At 35.0% G+C, this 24,504-nt stretch overlaps 1 protein-coding gene across 1 annotated transcript; it reads right to left on the reverse strand.

Moving 5' to 3' along the window:
* Positions 1 to 10,807: 10,807 nt before the first annotated feature.
* Positions 10,808 to 18,520, reverse strand: LOC133332032 (uncharacterized). The gene is made up of 6 exons (XM_061540415.1): positions 18,312 to 18,520; positions 18,028 to 18,256; positions 15,096 to 16,013; positions 14,815 to 15,039; positions 11,096 to 11,306; positions 10,808 to 11,031 (listed from the first exon to the last, which is right to left on the reverse strand). Exons 1-6 carry the CDS (start codon positions 18,518 to 18,520, stop codon positions 10,808 to 10,810), a joined length of 2,016 nt encoding a protein of 671 aa, XP_061396399.1.
* Between the last annotated feature and the right edge of the window lie 5,984 nt (positions 18,521 to 24,504).

Consider the following 24,504-nt stretch of genomic DNA (forward strand, 5'->3'; position numbering starts at 1 on the left):
TGAAAACCGCGCTCAAGAACCCTAAAATACAGAATATTGGGGGTACCCTTATATGGGGGCTACCCGAAAAAAAGTACCTATATTCATAATTTTTTGTGGAGAAATTTGGTACCTATTAAGAATTCAAAATACTAAATTACAGCCAATTCGATGTAAAAATAAGATCAAAAACCCCAAAATACTGAAAGTTAGAAGGTGCCGTTATATGGGGGCTACCAGAAAAAGTGGACCGATACTCATAATTTTTGTGGAGACATTTAGTACCCAATAAGAACCCAAGAACCCCAAAATACCGAAATTTGTGTACCTTTATATGGGAGCTATGCCTAAACGTGGACCGATATATCCCATCTTCGAACTTGACCTGCCTGCAGACAAAAGACAACCCTAGGCCAAATTTCAGCACCCTATCTCAATTCCTTCAGAAGATATCGTGATTACAACAGACGGACGGACATGGCTAGATCGTCTTAGAATTTTACCCTGATCAAGAATATATATTCTTTATAGGGTCGAAAATGAATATTTCGATGAATTACAAACGGAATGATAAAATTAATATACCCTGGTGGAGGGTATAAAAAGCAATCTAACGTTTCGAAACCCTCAAAATCCAATATCATAAAAACAGTAAAGAAAGTAGTAAAGTCGGACTGGGCCGACTATATGATACGCTTCAACACTTTGGGTATTAGGTTAGTGTGTATGAAATGTCGGATTCTTAAGTGATTGTAAATGCTTGAATGCTTCATATTCTAGTTCGTTCAGTTTCGCAATTGTTTTGTGCGATGTATGCGGCCGAGCGTTGTCATAGGGCAGTAGCAGGTCATGCAGATTCACAAGCGATGGGTGTACATTTTTTAACTTATCGTGCATCTCATCAATGTACTGGCAGTACTTTCATCCTGATAGCAAGCTTCCTCGTGGATGCGGCTGGATCCACTTCCACTTGGGCCTTCAGGTCATCATTCTTCACAGAAGTTTTGGGTCTTCCGCGCGGTTCATTTTGCAGTCAAAAATCGCCAGTCCGAAAATTTTCGAACCAACGCTGGACTTTCCGATCGTTAACCGTATTCTTCCCAAAAGCTTGGTTTATGTTGAGTGCAGCACTATTACCAAGTTTGTACTCATAGAAGGAAATGACGCGAATGTCGGCAGAATTCATATCGGCAATAAACTCAAAAGAAATAACAAAAGGGAGGACCTTCGAGAAAACATATTTTACTGAAATGAGTCTCTGGGAATGGACAATATGACTATTAATGAGGTTATGCCAAAGACAAAAGTATAACAAAAACAGGGAGACAAACGCCCGCATGTAAAAAGAATCCGACATTTCATACGCACCAACCTAATATATTGTATATATGTATACTTAAAATTGCATGTCAATGTTGCCCCGAAGGAACATACTAATGTCTTTCTGCAACCTATGATAAATTTAATTTCATTCGGAAAATTTATGCAAAATTATTTATAGCGAAATTGATACACTCAATTCAGTAAGCCGCACTGTTCAAAATTTAATTTCAATCAGACACCCGTTCGAAATATGGCTGCATCTGGCCAATTTCAACAAAACGCAATAACTTCATTCAAGTCTCAATTTGATACGTTGTGCAAAATTTCATATTAATCGGTCAAACATTAGGAGTTTGGTGTACTATATCGAAATCTGAACCCATTTTTCCGAAACTTACCCCTCATCATTCTAGACTCAATTAATTACGTTATGCCAAATTTCGTGCATATCGAAAGATACATAGGGACACATTTGCATTAAATCGGACCCAAATATATATATGGGAGCTATATCTAAATCTGAACCGATTTTCACGAAACTTAACACACATCATTCTAGTCTTAATTCAGTACGCTATGCAAAGTTTCGTTCAAATCGAAAGATACGTAGGGTCTTTGGGGTACCATTTACATAATATGGGACGAAAATATATATGGGAGCTATATCCAAATCTGAACCGATTTTCACGAAACTTAGCACACATCACTCTAGGCTTAATTCAGTACGCTGTGCCAAATTTCGTGCAAATCACAAGATACGAAGGGTCTTTGGGCCACCATTTACATAATATCGGACGAAAATATATATGGGAGCTATATCTAACTCTGAACCGTTTTTTTACGAAACTTAGCACACATCATTCTAGACATAATTCAATACGCTGTGCCAAATTTCGTGCAAAGCGAGAAATATATAGGGACTTTCGTGCACCATATACCTTAAATCGGACGAAAATATATTTGAGAGCTATATCTAATATTGAAACGATTAAATTTCGGGCAAATCGAAAGATATATGGGATCTTTGGTGCATCATTTACCTTAAATCGGACGATAATATATATATATATATGGGAGCTATATCTAAATCTGAACTGATTTCCACAAAACTTAGCACACATATTTCTAGGCTTAGTTCAGTACCCTGTGCCAAATTTCGTTCAAATCTAAAGATATATAGGGACTTTGGTGTACCATTCACCTTAATTCGGACGAAAATATATATGGGAGCTATATCTAATTTTGAACCGATTTTCTCGAAACTTAGCACACATCAAATTTCGTGCAAATCGAAAGATATGTAGGATCTTTGGTGTACCATTTACCTTAAAGCGGACGAAAATATATATGGGAACTACATCTAAATCTGAACCGATTTTCAGGAAACTTAGCACACATCTTTCTAGGCTTAGTTCAGTACCCTGTGCCAAATTTCGTGCAAATCGAAAGATGTATAGGATCTTTGGTGTCCAATTTACCTTAAATCGGACGAAAATATATATGGAATCTATATCTAAATATGAAACAATTTCAATAGGGTTCGTCCTTATGCCGAAAAAGTGACCTATGTAAAATTCCATGCGAAATTTACTTTGGTTACAATTTAACATGGACAGATAGACAGACGGGCGAACATGCATAAATCGACTTAGAAAGTGATTCAATCCATATTTTTACAAAGGAACCATGTGTCGTTTCCTTCTGCCTGTTACAAACATATGCCCGAATACATAATACCATATACCACAGTGTGGTGAAAAAAATTCGGCTAAGCCTTCCTAAGCCTTTTTTTAATCCTCGCCTAAACCAAATCCTCTGAAAATATAACTTTCTGTGGTTCTATATTCTGAGCTTTGGCAATATGTCGCCATATTAAGTTGTATTTATGTCGACTATTGTTGCGAAATTGCATCTACGAATTAAATTCAACCGTGTCAAGTTTCGGGCATTTGGCATTACACCAGAACATTCCTTTTCAGAGCAGATTTTTCTTGTAGTTACGGATTTTTTTTCCATACACACTAAAATATTTTTCTTCAATTGTATGCAACTGCATATTGTGCATCCTTAGGAAGATATTTTTATCTGCTAACCCTATGTTTTGCTTTACCTTGGATATAACGAACTTCTTTTATAACGAACTAATTTGCTTTGTCTTTACGAGTTCCCTATAATCATACTCGACTATATAAGAGACTGTGGAGATGCCATATTTAAATTTAACTTTTTTCTCTTTTTAGCCCCTCCCATATTTTACATTGAGTTCCAAACATGTTTTATGTTTATATTAAAAATCGAGCATATAAATAACAATTGATTAAATTTTCCATTTGATTTTATTCAGTCGAATGTATTGCTAAGACTAAACTCCCAATCTAACTTCACATTGACATCCATGGAACTATTACAATCTGATAACATCTACAATAAATCTCTCTTATCACCCCATAAATTCCAAAATATGTTCATCTCCACACAGCCACTATGATGCATAAAGTATTCCCTAACACACAAATGATAATGGAATCAGTAAAGGCAATTTTTTTCATTATCGATTTTGGCAAATTTTTAGTTTTGATGTGTGAAAAATTAGAACGGAAATTAAATTCCTTATTTAAACCGCAACAACAAAAACTTTACTATTAAAAATGTTTTACACAATTGGTTTTATGTGTGCACACACACACACATATCCACAAATCACAAAGATATGCACACATATAATGGAACATTTACCATTACAACAACCCATGTAATAATAGTCATCATAGAGAAAAAATAGCAACAGCAACAATAAAAACAATAGTAAAAACTCCAACTACAGCTATCGTTATTACAAATCATTGCAAAATGTTTTGCATTTTTATTACATTTTTATGGCCATAAATAACATGTGTTAGTTTTAGCAGCGCAGCAGCAACAACAACAACAAAAGCAGCAAAAACTGTAGCAACATCTCAAATCTGTGCACACAAAAATATGGAGGATTGGCTTAAGGCGGTTGGTATGCGAATTGATATGTGAATATTTATTGATAAATTAAGGGTGATTTAGATTTAATTTGGACTAACATAGGCATATGGATGGCGTAGGGGATGATAGATACCAAGCAACGGCTCTGATTGGCTTTAACATGGCAAAGTCCAGGCTTATCTTGGTCCCTCTTTTGATCTCAATTGTGGACACTGACCTACCCGCGGTGCCATCTGGGGAGATATTTTCATCACCCGATGAATTAGTGAGCTAATATGTGCCGCGAGTTCACCCATAAGAACTATAAAAAAATGGATTGAGGCGTCGGGTTAGTTGCCTACTCAACCTACTATTAAAAAGCAAAGAAAAAGAAAACCAAACTCTCCTAATGTTGACGACTCCGTATAAAGAACCACGATCTGAGTATCTGCAGTTGGAATGTGTGCACGTTGTTCAGATCAGAAGCAGTGTTCGCTGTGCCTTACAGGAAATACGATGGAAAGGGACTGGCATAAGTAAATCAGATGATTACGCCATGTATTATAGCTGCCATGAAACGAGACGTGAATTTGCCTGCGGATTTATTGTTAATAGGAGAATAAAAGACCTCTCCAGATTCACTCCAGTATATGAGCTAATTGCTATAATCCGTATAAAAGCGATGTTCAGTCTTATTTGTGACCCATGCTCCGACGGAAGACAATCCAAAGACATATTTTACGAGCGCCTATAAACAGCATATGACCGCTGTCTTGGCCATGACATTAAAATTCTGTAGAATTCTAATGAAAAAATCGGAAGAAAAAATATTGTTGGCCCCACCGTTGATAAATTCAGCCTCCACGAAGAAACATCAGATAACGGTATGAGGTTGATTGACTTCGCGGCACAAAAACATGGTAGTTAGCAGAACCAGATTCAAGTATCTCGATATACACAAGGCTACCTGGATTTCTCCTGATCAAGCAACGAGAAATCAAATTGACCATGTTGTCATAGACGGAATGCATTTATCCAGTATGTCAGCAGTGTCGTAATGCTCCTGATGTGACAAACGCAGTGTATAAGGCAGCCCTGCAGACAGTAGCAACACATTATGCGATCGAAATTTATCGGAAGAAAAAGGAGGCAGGAGAAAGGTATTTTCCGAAAAAAGAAGTTAGAACACGAAAAACGTGAGCGTGAGCAAATCGAGATGTACACGAGTCAATATGAAGTTCGGAAATTTTACCAACGAGTAAAACACCAATCCGAAGGCTTTGGCGCTGCCACATCCTCCAGTAGAGGTGAAGATGGGAACCTGGTGATAGATACAGACAGCGTGCTGATGATCTGGAAGGAGCATTTTGAGAAGCTTCTGGTATCCAATAGTATCGGTTAAGAAGATACCCCAGAATCAATAAGAGATAACGGTATAGAGTGTATACCACCTAGCCAAGATGAGGTCAGAATATCAATCAATCGGTTGAATAATAATAAAGCCGTAGGCGTTGATGGGTTACCAGCCGAACTATTCAAGACCGGTTGTCAGGAGCATGCACTAGCTGATTTGCACAGATTGGCTAGAGGAATGCATGCCCAATGTGTCCTGCGCACAAAAATGGAGACAGGACGATATCTGACAACTATAGAGGAACAAGTCTCTTTTCTATCGCATATAAGGACCTATCCAGCGTGCTATGTTAACAACGGAAGCCAATGATCAATGACATTATTGGACCATACCAGGCCGGGCAAATCCAACATTGACCAAATTTTCACTCTGCGCCAGATCCTGGAAAAGATCCACGAAACACACATCGACACATTTCACCTATTCGTCGACTATAAAGTAGCATGTGACAGCCCTATCCCTTCAGAAGTATATAAAGCCATGTCTGCGTTCGGTATTCCTGCAAAATTAATACGACTATGCAGAATAACTTTAATTGGCACAAAGGCGGCAGTTATAGTCGGAAAGGACCTCTCCGAGCCCTTCAATACCGAACGAGGATTCAGACAAGGTGACAGTTTGTCGTGTGACCTGTTTAACATCCTGCTGGAAAAGATTATACGACTAAGCAGAATAACATTAACAGGCACAAAGGCTGCAGTTATAGTCGGAAAGGACCTCTCCCAGCCCTTCAATACCGAACGAGGATTCAGACAAGGTGACAGTTTGTCGTGTGACCTGTTTAACATCCTGCTGGAAAAGATTATACGAGATGCAAATGTGAACAGAAATGACACTCTGGACACCAAACAGTAGATGTTACTCGCCTACGCCGACGACATAATGAATCGAACATTGTGAGCGGTAACAGCCACCTTTGAACGAATTGAGAAGAAGTCTGCCAAAGTGGGACAGGCAGTAAATGGCGAGAAGACCAACCTGATGGTATCAACGTGCAACTGTGAAACTTGGGAACTACATCTTCGAAGTAGTGAACGATTTTATATACCTTAGCCCCACCTGAACCAAAACTAATGACATCAACTTTAAAGCTCGGAGGAGAATATTGTTGACCAACAGACAGACGGTGAATATCGTCGTCGAATGAACCATGAGCTATACCATCTATTCTCGGACATCGACATAGTCAGACGGATCGAGTTGAGGCGATTACGTTGGCTTCAACCCAAATATAAACCACTTTATAATTCTTCATTTCAAAGCCTAGTTCCGTCCATCCTCCCACTTCTTATAGTACTTCAGTACAATTTCACACCAACGTGGTTCTGACACCAACTTTCAGAGTTTTGGCTCTACTCATTATATATAGTACGACTTAATATTTTTCTTGCATCAAACAATAGCCCAAATTTATACTAACCATCCTGGTTATAATATCCACATTTCAACACTGCTGCATTCGATATGTTTATGTATAGTGGAAATTTGTCTCAAATTTTACATCGCACAGTTTTAAAAAAGTTGGACGGATTTGAAAGCAAAATATATTGTTATTATTTTTAGTTTTTAAAGTTAGAGGAAATAATATCATGTTGTATGGTAACACAATAGATATTTTATTTTATGTGTTAATGGTTATTTTTATTGTTAAATTTAAAATATTTGGAAAATAAAAACCAGTGAGGAGAGCAGAATAGTCGAACAGGGCCGACCATACGATACCCTACACAACTACCACGGGATTTCCGAGCCTGGGCAATATTTCGTAATATTTGCACTGACATATTTTCCGAATAGTTATAATATTCGGTACATAGAATGACACCGTAGGTTGTGTATCGATATATCGACTCGAAAAAAAATTTAGTTTTCGGTCCACCTTATCCCAAATTATTTTCTGATCATCACCGAAAATTATAGGCGTTGGCCTTTACCATAAATGAAACCCCATGGAGCATTTCAAAGCGATCAGTGCTATATTACCGCCCTCTAGTGTGGTAATGGGTTAATAAATGATATCTAAATACGTAAGCACCTGTAAATATTTTAGTGCAGATCCCACATCTGAGTACATATGACAATATAATTGATATAAATTTTAAGGTCAACCACTCCTCTTAAATATACTGTCAACTTCTCGGATCTATGTCCTTCAGGGGCAAATATATATGCCATAGAATACAAATTTTGTAACTTTTCACACAAAAGTCTGGGTCTATTTGACCCGCTAAATATTGTCCGATCTTTATCAAAACAGGCATGCTTATTCTTTGGCCCGATCCCCTTCTCTATATATGTTCGGACCATAGCTGCGGCCTCTGGAACGACCAGAAAAACCGACAAAAATTAAGTATTTGGTGGCAATAGGTGTCTTCATTGACCAGAACCCATCCTACATGCAAAATTTCGTGAGGATTGGTCCATAACTGTGGCCTGTATCGTGTTTACAAATTATAATGGACGGACGGACACACATGTCTAGATCGACTCAGCTAGTCGAGATATGACGATCAGTATACATAAAGGTGGGTCTAGGACCAATATTTCGCGGCGTTACAAACTTTTGGGGCCGCACAAAGCTAGAATACCCTGACAACATAGTTGGGTAGGGTATAAAAAGTTTAATTTTTTAACCAACCAAGTGGTGGCATATTTTTAAAGTGTGCATTAAGCAATTTGAAACAAACATATTCCCACAAAGTTACTAAATTCTAAAAGACAATAATTAATATATGAATCAAATGTTGCCAATATAGTGGTCATCAACGCGTATACTTATTATGGTAAGCCAAGTTAACATGATACTCATACGCAGTGGTGTACTACTACTATATTACATTTGGTTATCATTACCAAGAGCACATTAATTAATATCATTCCTCTCCTTAAAGCAACTAATTAATATTATTATCATTATTAAAGTTCACACATAATAAGTAAAATGTAGACCAACATAGTATAAAGTTGTCTAATTTATAACTCAATTAGGGCTAACAACACATTCATTTTCAGCTTACCAAAAATGTCTTCTTATCAAGAGTGTTGACTGCAAATTACTTAGTTGAAGTTTGCGTGTCTTGGTGATATTAACGGAAACTTGTTTGGACATTCTTGAGTTTCATTTTCATGGATTGATTTGACACGTATTATAGACAAGAATGCTATAACGAAAAGTATCCTCAGAGCCACATAGATTATTAATCGGCGATAAATGTATATACACATAGGTATTAGTTTTTAGTCTCTGATTAGGCATTAAAGAAAACTCCGACACGCAATATGATCATTTATTTTAACATGGTAAGGAAAACATAATCAGGTTTATATTAGTTACTTTATTGCTTGTTAAAAAAATACTATACTGTATAATAGGTATACAGACTTTTGCTACCAGAATTGACATTTATACCCTTCACCACACTGTGGTACAGGGTATTGTCTTTGTGCATATGTTTGTAACAGGCAAAAGGAAACGAGATGGACCCATGGTTCATTTTGAGAATATGCATAGAATTACTTTCTGAGTCGATGTATGTCCGTCCGTCCGTCTGTTAAATTGTAAACAAAGGTCGCTTTTATTATCCGAATTGGATGAAATTTGGTATAGCTCATTTATGTGGCCCAAAGACAACCCTATCGAAATTGGAAAAAAATCGGTTCAGATTTAGATATAGCTCCCATATATATTTTCGTCCGATTTGATGAAAATTGTGCACTAAAATCCCTATATATCTTTTGATTTGCATGAAATATGGTATAGCGCACTGAATAACGTCTAAAATGATGTGTGTTAAGTTTCGTGAAAATTGGTTCAGACTTAGATATATCCCCCATATATATTTTCGTCCGATTATAGTTAAATGGTGCATTAAAATTTAAGGTTGGTCCCATTGACACGAAATTTTGCACAACGTTTGATATTGAGACATTGCAGAAAGGCATGTGGAACATTGACATGAAATTGTTAAGATGTATAGATGGCCTAGTCCGACTTTACTACTTTACTACTACTATAGAAACAAGTTTTTTTTTCGGAAAATTTACTGAGGTAAGGAAAAAAACACGTTCACTTAGCCGTTGAAAACATCCTATCAACATTTAAAATACAGAAAAATGCAGGTACTGTTTAAAAAAGGCCTATATCAAAACGTGTTCCGATCGATGAGTTGCAAACTCAATATGAACTCCATCCAACAGTAAAAGGTGCGTCAATTTTGTTTTTTTTATACCCTTCACCACACTGTGGTACAGGGTATTATGTCTTTGTGCATATGTTTGTAACAGGCAAAAATAATCGAGATAGACCCATGGTTCCTTTTGAGAATATGCATAGAATCACTTTCTAAGTCCGTCCGTCCGTCCGTCTGATGAAATTTGGCATAGTTCATTTGTTTGGCCCAAAGACGAACCCTATTGAAATTGGGAAAAATCGGTTCAGATTTAGATATAGCTCCCATATATATTTTCGTCCGATTTAAGGTAAATGAGGTACCACAGTCCCAAAATATCTTCCGATTTGCACGAAATTTGGCACAGAGTACTGAATTAAGTCTAGAAAGAGGTGTGTTAAATTTCGTGAAAATCGGTTTAGATTTAGATATAGTTCCAATATATATTTTCGTCCAATTTTATGTAAATGGTGCACCAAAGTCTCTATATATCCTTCGATTTGCACGAAGTTTGGATTTATAAGTAAATGAAGAACTCAAAATAGTGCCGAATGTTCAAAACATACGGATATAAGTGTAACCTAACATGTGACAAGTTTCGATGAAATCGGTTTAGATTTCGATATTTTGCTTTAAAATTATTTATATAATTTTGTCCCATTTTAAGAAGCAACTCTATATCTGACCAAAATTTAGTATAGGTTGCAGAATGACATGTTTAGTTTCATGTTAATGGTCCTTCAAAAATGCGACGTCTGTTACGATTCCATCTGTTGAATATACCGAAAGTGGTGACTTTACTACTTTCCTTACAGGTTTTTGTTTTAATGACCAAATAATTCCCTTTTTTGGAAAGATCTGTAAAAAGGGATTCGCAAAATATGTCTATTCGAATTTCATTTAAATACTAAAGGCATTTATTTCATTTATTACTAATTTCCAAAACAACAATTATAACAATATTCTCCCATTAAAACATCTCCTTATCGCGCATACATTGACAATTTGCTCGCGGCTTAATGGGACGCCTTGGATCGGTGGGCATTTTCAGTAAAACCTTTTGCAATGACCAAATAATATCACTTGAAATCGCACTAATACAAAGACGTAAATTCGATTCAAAATCGAGGGGATTTATGGCATATCTTAGGATAGATTTTGTTGATTGTTTTATCAAAAATTTAAGATCAACATCTATATCGAAAATAATCATGAATATAATTATTGATAACATAACTAATTGTTGACAGTTACTTACCCAATAGCTCCTGTCGAACATTCATAATTTTGTGCTCAAAATGACATTGAATCGCAGCAAATACACGACGACCGATACCGACTAATAAATCACGTTTGAATTTCGTCAAATAATGTTCAATAAATACCAATTCATTGCGACACAGGTGACTGGTGTGTGTCTTCTCCAGCAGACTGGTTGTTGAATCTACCACAATGGAGGCCAAGGAACCCTGCAAAAAGGTAATGACATATAAATAAATAATTTCTGTTGATAATTTCTTATTATCATTTTAAGGAGGACATCGAAAAGAAATAGAGAAATATAGAATGAGTTATTAGTATAGATTTGTTGTGAAAATCTGATGGGGGAAATAATCAACACTCTAAAAACATTTTTCTTTTTAGACGTTATGATTTGCTATGTGCAAATTTCGAAATTCAATTAAATTCCAAATAGTAATGACACCAAGAAGCGTAAATCTATAAAGCCGATTAAATTTGATTCCACTTTTCGTAATATCTGGTATGTACGAATTATTTTTTCTATGTAGGACTGCTGTTTAAAATAACATAAGTCGATTAGGAAAAAACCACGTATATTTTATAAAGTATTTTTTGGTTCATAATTTTTTTTTCCCACATTAAACCATACAGCTCAGACGTCAGGCAGTCCCACTACGCTTGTAAAATAAGACTGGCTTTGTAAAAAACGTGTTTATATTGAAATAAGCTGAAATGTCGTAATGTTCGGTCGACCGATATTTTTTCAACATCCACAACATGACTCTAATATACGGCTACATTTTAAAGTGTCTTCCCCTACGTTGTCTACTATCTGAATGAACAAAATACCAAACTAAAGGTATTAAGTTCGAGATTTGAGCTAGAAATATTAGCATACCGAAAATTTGCCGATATTCTAATGTTGGGCTATGTCACATTAATTTTCTTCGAATAATGTGAGTATACACGAATAAATCTGTATGTTAAGTTAGTTGGAATATGCACATTGGACAGTAATAATACCTTATATGGGGTCGGAATCCTTATATTATATTGTAGCCCTAAGGTTAGAAGATGATCTTATTATAATCAAATTACGCAAAGTGGGAGGGACTCTTCAAGTATCCGGAATGCAAAATTGCAATCCAAAAAATTGCAATCGAAAAGTGAGGAATGGATTTCAAACATCAGAATTATTTTGGAATTTCGTATAAATCTGCAGAACACCTGGATTTTTAAATATTCTTACATATTTGTTAACACCAGATCAATAATCCGGAATTGTCCCAATTTTCTGAAAAATATTCCGATAATACTCAGAAATTCAAATTACAAATATTTCAGATATTTTGTCGCATAAAATATCCGAAAGAGATTTTCACAAGTTATAACGATATTCCCAATATATTTTTTACGCATTCTACAAAAAGGACAGATAAAATGAAACAGTAAGGGTTTTTCTGAGAAAAAAAAAAAATGGTGTAATAAATTCAATCGTCAGCGACGCTGCGCCAGAGCGAAGGTTGTCGAGAATACGGATGCCGAGAGTGAACTTATAATGCAATATCGTCATGAACAGCTGGCATATTTCTAAATTAACATGACTTGCTCATTTCACCAGTCGAATTGATGGAATGACATTTGTCGTTTTTAACATCCTCACAAATGAAAATATTGGATACAAGCGTATGTGCCATAAGCAGATTACCTCAAAAAGGTCAAAACTAATGACGAATTATGGTTGTATGGCTATGACATCGACACTAAATCCAAATCATCCCAATGAAAATGTCCAGATGAGCCAAGATCGTCAAGTTAGGTCAAATGTGAAGATTTTTATTACAGTTATTTTGTACTGCATAGAATCAATCAAGCATAGAGTTTGCATCACGATAGAAAACCGGTATATTGTCCGTCCTCGGTTCATCGTTGTCATTCCTCAAAAACCTTATTCAGTGGACTTACCCTGTTGGCTAAAAAACTTATAAAAATAAACAAGCATTCCAGAAGTGTTTTACAGATTGGGAAAACACGGTAAGAAATTACCTTATCGGGAAAATATTTCAACATGGGTCCACTATTCCTCAGGGGTTTTTTTTTTTGGATGGAATGTTTTTAGAGATTCTCTTCAGAACACCAGGGCGAAAATTAAAAAAATTATATTCCCATAGCCTTATGGATAAAAAGGGTATATAAACTTTGCTACTGCAAAAATGTGAGTCATCTAAATTATGGGTTCTAACCATGTTTCGTTATGCTGCACTGTTTAAAATTGAGTCTCAATCAGATGATTATTTGGTGCACAATTAACATGAAGTCGGTCAAATGCTATGTCTGCATCTGCACCAATTTCACGTATTCTCAATTTAATACGTTGTGCAAAAGTTCGTGTCGAATGGATAAACATAAAGAGTTTGGCGCCCCATATGCCTAAAATCAGAGGAAAATGTATATTGGAGCAATATCTAAATCTGGACCGATTCCAGAAACTTCCCAGAGATGAATTTATATTAACTTCAGTACGTTTTGCAAAATATTGTGTCAATAGGCGTAGCTTTGAGTCTTTATTGCACAATTTACATAAAATAGGGAGGTATACCTAATCAGAACCGATTTTTACTAACTTAGCAAACATAATTCTAGACTCAATTCAATCAATCATTTTAGACCCATCGCAATGTCAAATTTTGTGCAAATCGAAAGATACATAGCAACTTTAATGCACCATTCACATAAAATGTGACGAAAATATATATGTGCGCTATATCTAAATCTGAACCAATTTGCACGAAACGGAGCACACATCATTAGAGACCCAATTCCGCACGCTATGACAAATTCCAAGCAAATTTAAAGAAATATCCGGGATTTGGTGTACCATTTAGAGAAAATCGGACAATATATATCTTAGCTATATTCAAATCTGAACCGATTTACACCAATTTTTAAATCGTTCGTCCTTTGTGTGTCCTGGTGGAAGACGACACCTACCTCTCCTGTCCAATTCTGGCCGTTTCTGGTCAATTGTAAATATTTTGAAACAGTTTTATGGTCGATTTTTAGCTACTAGGCGATGTTATGACTGCTAACATGCTGGTCAACTGCGATCATTTCTCCATTTTTTTTTTTTTGACATTTTCGGTCTACCTGTGTGAGGTGCATCTTTAAGACCTAAAATTCTTTAACGGAATCTACGAAACCACAATTGCACATAATTGGCTGTTACAGTATCGGAACCATAAACATTGTTCAAAATCTTAGCCGTTTGGCTTGCATTTTCGACTTGGTCAAATAAAAACAGTAAAATGTGCCGAATTTTCTTTCTGTTCACTAAATTACAACTGAAATCACCAAAAAAAAACACAGGAAAATATTTTTTTTTGTGCGAAATGTCACCCTTCCAACCAGCATAAATCAGAAATTGTTTGATCGATACTTTACGAGAAATCTATCAGTACAGTCATCTGCCGAAAAAAAAGGATTTCTTTTTGGCCAACCTAATATTAAGCTATTTGTGGGGAGACGGGGAGACACCACAATGAGTGGGGTGGAATGAGTGGCACCAGACAGACGGACATTTGAAAATAAATTTCATACTTTATGAAACGGATTTGTTCCAATGGATCTTAGGCTCTAAAACTAATAACCTTGTCAATCAAAGTGCATATAACCTCATTCGCCATTAGACTTTGGGTATACGACTAATACTACTTTCGGTATATGACTAATACTCACAGCTGGTGTTGGTCTACGATCACCAACCTCCTTCACTTCAATTAGAGGATGTATTTCATAACTGGAGATACCAATCGTACTGGAAGTATTATTAAAAGAAACGCGGCCACCAGATGTGCGTTTAAGAAATGGTCTAGACATAGACTCGCTACCCAATACACTAGCCTTTGGACACTGACCTTCATTGATGGCCTTGCGTATGGCAGAAATAATTTGGGTTGATCTCTAAAGGAAAAATGATTTATATTACATTTCCGAAAAAAAGAAAATCCAAAGCTTACAAATATAACAAATTTCTTGACCTCCTCGAAAAATGCCTCAATACGACAGCAAAGACTTTCGGATGCCTCTTTGTCACTCGACAAATCCTTATTCAACTTCTTTAGAATATGTTGCATAATAAATTGGGCGGCTTTATAAATCGGATCATTGGCCTCAAATGGTACCTGCAGGTTGGCCTCTATGTCCAAAGCGGCATTTAGAGCTTTGCAAACATCTTTGTCAATTAGTTTATCAAAGCTTGACTGAAATTCAGCACAGTACGAGGGATTTGTGTTGAGTTTTGGACATGGTGTTTTATTGTTGGAATTCTGTTTTTGGTCAATTGTCTTTTTCAATTTCCTTCGATTATGCATAGCTCGATTTTTTATTTCCTTTTGTATCAGCATCCACTTCTCCTTATATTTCTTTTTATGTTCCTCAATGTAGGCTTTCTTTTGATCTTCAATTTCCGTTAGAATTGCACGAATTTTCTCTTGATTGCGTACACGTTCTGCCAACCGTTGTTTCCATGAGTCCATTTCCTTTTCACCACTCTGTTGGGTTCGCGCCGCCTTTAAACGTTTCAAATTCTTATAGAAACGATCACTTTTAAATTGTATCAGTTTTTTGAATTTAATTAATTTTTTCCGTTGAATGTCATTGCATTGATCCCAATGCCTTTTCATACTGAGGTGGCGTAGAAGTTTTTGATGTTCCATGGTTGTGTATGCCATTGTTTTTGTTGCTTTAATATAATTAATTTTCGAAACTTTGGATGCCCATAGTTTTTTGAAACGTTCCCAACGCTCGTGATCCGCATTGTTTTTGCGTTGTAAAACTTCGTTATAGCTGTGTTGCCGAGCTGCCAAATTGCCATGATCACAACTGGTTATGTATTCGGCATTGTTGATAAGAACCCGATCACGATGTTCTAAATCCTAGAAAAGTGAAAAATAGGGTATTTCACTATTACTGTAAGATCGGCAGGTCCAAATTTTTACATCCTTCACGATGAGAAACCAAACAATTGAAACATATCAAAAACTGCGAAGAGCCCAAATGTTTGGGGGATAAGTCAACGCCTATATAAAAATTTCGAATCTGTATTATGTGATCTATTTGGACACTTTTCGACAAAGGCAAAGCCTCCGAACTTTAGCTGTCAAGTTAAAGCTACTTCGGTTGGAAAATACAGCAAGGACCACTATGTATTTAAAATCAGAAGGGTCCTTTAAAAATTAATATCCGCCGTATAAAAATTTGAACTTATATTTTGATTTTTAAATGAGAATTCAAAATGTGAAATTGCGTCGAATTCGATTGGAAAATATGAATAGGACCTTCCACATATCTAAAAAAAGGTCCTATCATGGACCTAAATAAACAATCGAGTAGCTATTTTATACTCTCAGAACTCAAAACATCGAATTAATGGGGGACTAGTGCGGAGCACAATTATGGTTGACAGAAAAGGCTAAAATGATCTTAAACAAGTGAAAAAGCGCCCGGTTCAAACTTTTGATACCCTCCACTATAGATATATAGAAAGGTACTTGAAATGAAAATATAGGGAACATACCAAAAAGTGGACCTATACTGACATTCGTTCAAACCGATTATGTAAACCATAATGTACACCAAATTTGTATTATTTCTTCCAAACTTAGTTCAAGTTCGAAGATGGGGAATATCACATAGGGGCTAGGGCTAGGCCTAAATGCGGGCTATAGTTCATATATAGTTAATTATGGAACCTTACTTTCTAGTTTTTTATCGCGATATCCTCCACAGGTGAAATGATTACAACAGAGTCTTAGAACCAAACCCAAAACGCAGAATTATCTTAATAAAAAAGGGGGGTTATATGGGGAATACCCCAAAAAGGGGTGGCGAATATTAATAATTGTTGGTAGGGGGATTTGTTACCATATACGACTACAAAATACCAAATACAAAATAAACGTAGACCGATATATCCATCTTCGAACTTGGCCTACCGCAGACAAAAGACAACCCTGTACAAAATTTCAGACGGACATGGCTAGATCGTCTTAGATATTTATCAAGAAAATATATGCTTTATAAGGTCGAAAACGAATATTTCGAAGAGTTACAAACATAATGACAAAATTAATATACCCTCCATACTATAGTGGAGGGTATAAAAAGACTTAGAATAGAACGGAACCCTTTGAATTGATTGTCAAAATATGGACATATTTTACATTTCCGTTCCGTTTTGAACATATATTTCCGTTCAATGTCCCAAATGTGGCGGTATAATTATAGTGGCTACTCCAAATCTTGGACCCGTATAGTTCATATATAGTTAATTATGGAACCTTACTTTCTAGTTTTTTATCGCGATATCCTCCACAGGTGAAATGATTAAAACAGAGTCTTAGAACCAAACCCAAAACGCAGAATTATCTTAATAAAAAAGGGGGGTTATATGGGGAATACCCCAAAAAGGGGTGGCGAATATTAATAATTGTTGGTAGGGGGATTTGTTACCACATACGACTACAAAATACCAAATACAAAATAAAGGTAGACCGATATATCCATCTTCGAACTTGGCCTACCGGCAGACAAAAGACAACCCTGTACAAAATTTCAGACGGACATGGCTAGATCGTCTTAGAATTTTATCAAGAAAATCTATGCTTTATAAGGTCGGAAATGAATATTTCGATGAGTTACAAACGTAATGACAAAATTAATATCCCTCCATACTATAGTGGAGGGTATAAAAAGACTTAGAATAGAACGGAACCCTTTGAATTGATTGTCAAAATATGGACATATTTTACATTTCCGTTCCGTTTTGAACATGTATTTCCGTTCAATGCCCCAAATGTGGCGGTATAATTATAGTGGCTACTCCAAAACGAGGACCCGTATACATATCACACATATTAATCCCTTTGTCATAATAATTTCAAATCTCACCATACGATTCATTTCCTGCAGTATGTAATACACCTTGGCCTTATGCAGCTTCTGACGATATTTATTGAAATCTTTCAGATTGCAAATAACATCGTTATTCTCCGTAATTTCTCCATTTTCTCGTAGACGTTTCAAATTTCGTTCATTGGCATAGAATGCCCGCAAATTGGAATCTTGTAGAGGATTATATTCTGACAGACTTTCGGTGATTGATATATCAAATTCTTGCCTGATAAAATATGTTTTAATATCAATTTTATTTGCAATATTTTACTTTATCTCACCTCTCTTTCTTTTTGATAGTTTGACCAATTTTATTAATGGAAAATATAACCTGATTACCCGGGCATTTTACCATTGGCAATTTACAATTCAAGGGAATCTGCTCCCATCCGGGTAAACTGTTGAGCGGAAGCCCGGATTTCAATTTCAATTTTGATATATCAACTGCGGTTTCTTTTGGTCTTCGTGGTAATGATAAAATTTCGATCATTTTCAAAAGAAAAAATAAAAATTCTTCAATCAAAATTCGTTCGAAAATCAAATAAAAATTAAAGGGAAAATATTTGACAACAATGGTTTCAAACAAACAAATTATCGAACAGAAGAGTTGGAAATACTTGTAGAACAATCGTCACAACAGTTGAAAAAGTACCATACACTCACGTTATCATTGAGGACGATTTCAACAGTACATAAAACAACAACTAGGGCATAGAGTGGATCACTACACAATACCAAAGGGTGCAATCAGGCTGAATGAAGAAAACACTAAGTTAAAAAAAGTTGGCTTGTAAGTATTGGTAAGTTCCGTACGTAACTACTATTCTTTATTATGATAACTATTTTTAAATTGTAATATCGTATAAAACACTAAAAATTAGAAGATTCTTGCATTACGTGAACAGGCCAAATGTATTTCAATAAATTCGGTATAAACATTTATCAATTATTTATAGAAGAACAATTTATAAGAGAACTGTACTTCGTAGCTTTTTTGTAAATCAACATGTTCAAAGCGCCCTTATCTCTGCAGTGTAATTCAACTAGAGATACCAGCCAAAGGGGAAGATTCAGATCTAATTCCACGTCGTCATTGTGGACAGAAAAGGGTGACTCCTAGAAGTAGACTTAAATACGGTAACATAAATACTGCAATCGTACTCCAACTAGTGAAGACGTTGCTAAGATCGGCCGAACTTTTTTACTCCATCCAAAATTGCTAAATTCTGTATGGACTTTATATGGGTAGTGCAGCTAGGATCTGACAAAATGTCATAATGTATTTACATAGGTGAGGATACGGGCAAAATACAAAGAAAGATACCATTTGTCATTATTTCTTCTTGTTCTTAGCACAAATACTAATGAAAATACTATAAATGTTGTTTCAGCAGAAATAAAAACTGTAAAAACCTGTAGTACCTGTTTGTTATTTTAGTTGGCGAAGGTCTACGGAATTTCTGTCCAGTGCAATTGTTTTTATTAAACTTATAATTAAAATTGTGCAGTTTGTACGGGGTTTTACCAGAAATGGTGGTCCCATATAGCCAATTATCGCACAAATCGATGGCAAGTTCCAAAATAATGTCTACCAAGGTTAGAAAACCCAGCATTTACAAAGTGCCAAGTAGTACAATCAATGGATTGAATCGGCTACATATGAAATTAACAAGTTTATAAAATGTTGTCCATTTTGTGGGGGAGCTAAGATGGGTCCCGTCATCAGAGACCCAATTATAAAATTACGATGTTCGTAGTTTGGAAGAAATCGGACACTCCATTCGCTTGATATTGGATTAACAAATTTAACAAAATTGTGACACTTTGTGAAGGAGGTACTGCAAGAAGTAGACCAATAAGCACCTTCTTCTTCCATTACCTAGTTTGATTCAAAACTTCAGTATTTTTGATATTTTGTTGGGGAGGTACCAGAATAAGTGGACCAATATTTCCTATCTCCGAACTTGATAAGGGTTTGGGAGAATTAGTTGAATAAAATCGGTAACTAGCTTCAACAGTTATCGTGAGCATCACCCAGGCAGATACACAGCTAGAAAGACGGACATTTGTAAATCGACTGCAAAAAGTCTTGTCCAAGGAAATTTGGGTCTAAAATCAATAGTTGTATACACTTATTAGCAATAATGATTAGGGAATAAAAATAATAACAAAGAAGTTACCTAGAAACTTCAACATACTAAATATTTAGCGGAGTTTTGTAAGGGGATGATGTAAAATATGTAAAAAAACGAGCACTTCTTTATGCGGATACTATGTCTTCTTTATACGATAACCGCGAATTCCAATATACATTTTATGAATATATGAACTCGGACAGAGATTATAGTCACAAGAAATACGAAATTGTGACTATAATTGGAAAATGCATATCCATTGTTTGGAAAATGCATATAAAACCTTTAAAATACCGAAAATGGGAGGTTGTTGAGTGATTTTATGGCGGTCATGATAACTCCTCACTAGAACATCGGAATCCAAAAATTCAAACGGTGTTAGAAAGAGTTCATGTATGGCTCTCAAATGAACTAGGATTATTGACATCGCTCAAAAATTAACAAGATGGCGGAACTTTGATTTTTTTTAAATTCGCAATTTTTTTAGCGCAAACTATGTTAAAAATAAGGAAGATCTTCATCGATTGGCTTTGTCCTAGTTCATACTATAGCTATACACTCCCAGAGAAACGTAAAAAAATGTGGAACCGATTGCATTATAAGTTTTTGAGTTATAATATCCACCATTCGTAAACACACAGATTCGAGAAAAATGCATTTAAAGTTTGAGAATCACTCTTGACATCATTTGATGTTGACACAATAAATCGGCTATATCTTCAAAAGTTGTTGAGATTTTCACTTGACATTACGAATATTCTTAAATTAGTGCATTTAATCAAAAAAATAAAAAAATAAATAAATAAATAAACTGAGAATGGGATCCCCTTAAAGCTGAGGCATAACAAGCATTCAATAATCAAATGGCCACCTTTGCAGATATTTTTAATTTAGTATCCATCTGAGCCGGCATTAGGAAATTTAAATTCTTTAATTTTTAGGTTAGTCTAAATTTAGATTGGGCGAGTTTACTTGCGGCAAGTATTTGTTTGCCGGAGAGAGGGGCAAGGGGAATAGAATTTGAAAAAAATTGCCCGTACCGACAATTTTCTAGCAATTCGTTTTGTGTATTTTGTTTGTAGTGTCAGTAATTTGAAATAACAATCCAGAACATTGTCACAAAATGTAAAAAAAAATATTTATTTGAAACCGAATTGCCTTGTATAGACGCATGAAGCAAGTTCAAAAGAGAACGATAATAAAATCAGGACTTAGAAATAGAGGAATTGTCGCAAGTAAAATTGCCTAATGTAATTTTGGTATATATTTCATCGGTTTATGAAAATTGGTACAAAAATCCGAAATTCTAAACTCCACTTGAATTGAAAATATTTTCTCCGTGCAACTATGCCTTCCGGTGGATTGTTTTTAGACAATTTTATACCCTCCCACTATGGGCCAGAAATCCCATTTTCTGGTTATAATTAAAGCAGATGATTTATGAAATAAACAAATTTCACATATAAGGGGTTTGGGGACGCTGATTACGATTCTGCAAGAAATAAGTGACAGTAAATTTTTTTAAACATTTAATTAATTAAATATTTCTTGTATACGTTTTGTAGAACTATGACCACTGATTACAAATGTGAAACCAGATTTTAAAAATAAAATTAATCGAAAATGGGGTATCACACTTAAGAAAAAATTAAATATTTTATTTCCTAACAGTATTTAATACGAAAATAGCATAAAATCGTTACATTGCAATTTCCAACGACAATTTTTAAAGTATTGGCAATAACTCTTAAGCTCAAAGTTCCCAGATGTGCAGTAAATAAAGTTTTTTGTTCTCTACCTGAAATCTACTTTTTCCCAAATTGGATTCCTGGTCCATAGTGCCTCCATACAAACAATTTCTGAAAGATTTTCTCAGCATTATGTACAATTTCATACACAAACATAAATACTTTTCAAAATTAATTTTTCTCACAGAGGTCGATTTGTTTTTGATTCAATGTTGTCCATCTCAAAGGAAAGCTTGGAATACAATTCGAAGAAATAGACTAATCTAATAAGTTTTCAAAGTTATTAAGGGGACCCCCCCCATTCTCGGGTTAGTTTTTTTTCGACTAAATTCGAATCTACACTATTTCAAGAATGTCCCTACAAAATTTAAAGTGTGAATCTTAAGAACTCTTGAAGATATAGCCGATTTATTGTGTCAGCATCAAGTGACGGCTAAAGGGCTTCTCAAACTTTAAACGCGTTTTTCTCTTTTGTGAATGGCGGGCACGATAACTCCAAAGCTAATAACCCAATCGATTCCAAATTTTTACACGGTTCTCTGTGAGCTATCGTATGAACTAGGTGAATAACTTCCTTATTTTTTAACTTGGTTTTTGGTCAAAAATCGGCGATTTTCCAAAAATATTTTTTCAAAGGTCCGCCATTTTGTTAATTTTAGAGCGAAGTCAATAATCCTAGTTCATACGAGAGCCAGACATGTACTCTTTCTAACACCGTTGGAATTTTCGGATTCCGATGTTCCAGTGAGGAGTTATCATGCCCGCCATCAAAAATAAGGACTTCTCTTTAATTACAAACAACAACAACAACAACATTTTTTTGTAAATTATTTTTCTTCTATTTTAAATCTTCAATTATATATGTGCAAAGTTACAAACCTTAACAAGCATTGGTATTGATTTACCAGCCCATTGAAAATCTTGAAAAATTAAAATCGAGAATGTGGTGGTGGGGGGGGGGGGGGGGTTGCCTTAAATGAAATTGCCCATCTTTACAACCTTTTTTCAAGTTCAGTAACCATATGATATTTTAATAAAACATAAGACAAACATAAATTATTATTAAAATTATAATTTTCACAATCAAAGCTAATTTTATGCTGTAAAAATAAAATTCCTATAATTTATTACAATACCATTTCCAATCACTAAAGTTTATCTTAAATTATCGATACAAAGAGAAGTAAAAGTAAAAAAATATCTATAAACAGTGAATTTCCTCTTACTTACAGTATAAAACAACACAGACAAAATAGAAACAAAATTATTCGAAATATTCCATGGACTAGAAAAAGAAAATATGCCGACTAAGCAGCATATTGACATTGAATTGTTTTTGTTGCTGCTATTTTTGTAAGCAAAATCAATACGAATATTTTATGAATAAATTAGGCACAAAAGTTAGACATTTTTATGGGAAAAACAATTGCTGATATCTATGTTGATTCGGCCATGTGGTTAGTTGAGAAAATATAAATTTGTTTATAGATACGAATCTGAATAAATAGAAATGAAGAAACAGAAATTAAATTATTGGAATTCGTCTAGTCACCGAAATGGCTATCTAGTCTCTTGGAACAATTCATTTGGGAATTAAGGTTAATTTGAAAGCCTAACAAATATACAACAAAATTTATTACTTTATAATTTATATATACGTTTTTCATAATTTTGGCCCCAATATCAGCTCATATATATATATATATATATATATATATATATTAAATTTAAATTCCCCACTGAAATATATTTTAATTAGTTGTATTGAATTTGTTCAAACCTGTGTATATATTTAATAGTTTACACATTTGTTTACAAAATTGTGAATGCAAGCAAACATCGAATGAATAATTCACACAAAATGTTATTTTGTTTTAGGCCAAGAAATGTTCATTTTAATTGAATACTGACATCGAGCAATAATTGTGTGGCATACAAATAAATATATTTATATTGTTCGTAAATGTTTTACAAATGAGTTGGGATAGTTAAATTCATTTGCATTTGTCGAATTGGTAGGGAAAACAATTACACCTACGCCATAATAATTGAATATTGCAAATTGTTAAACAATTAATATTAATTTAGCTAATTATATATTACATCGACTCAATACGATTGATTGTGAATTATAAATGCATTGTTGAAAGGAGGAATTTCTTTAAATATGAAACAATAAATGTTATTATTAACCCATTATTATGCAATAATAATAACGTAGGGGATGATAGATACCAAGCAACGGCTCTGATTGGCTTTAACATGGCGAAGTCCAGGCTTATCTTGAGTCCTCTTTCATCTCAATTGTGGGTACTGACCTCCCCGCGGTGTCACCTGGGGTAGCTATTTTTCATCACCCGTTGAAATAGTGAGCTAATATGTCCCACAAGTTCACCCATAAGAACTATAGAAAATGGTTTGAGGCGTCGGGTTAGTTGCCCACAATCGGAAAACCCCCCTACTATGAAAAAGCAAAGAAAAAGAAAACCAAACCCATTATGTTGATGACCCACGCAAACGTATAAAGGACCACGAATTGCGAATCTGCACACCTTGTACAGAACATGCATAGTTTTCGCTTTGGCGGATGA

The sequence above is a fragment of the Musca vetustissima genome, unplaced genomic scaffold, assembly GCF_032173495.1.
Source record: "Musca vetustissima isolate MV318-11 ecotype Yass unplaced genomic scaffold, APGP_CSIRO_Mvet_v1 utg160507, whole genome shotgun sequence".
Taxonomy (NCBI): domain Eukaryota; kingdom Metazoa; phylum Arthropoda; class Insecta; order Diptera; family Muscidae; genus Musca; species Musca vetustissima.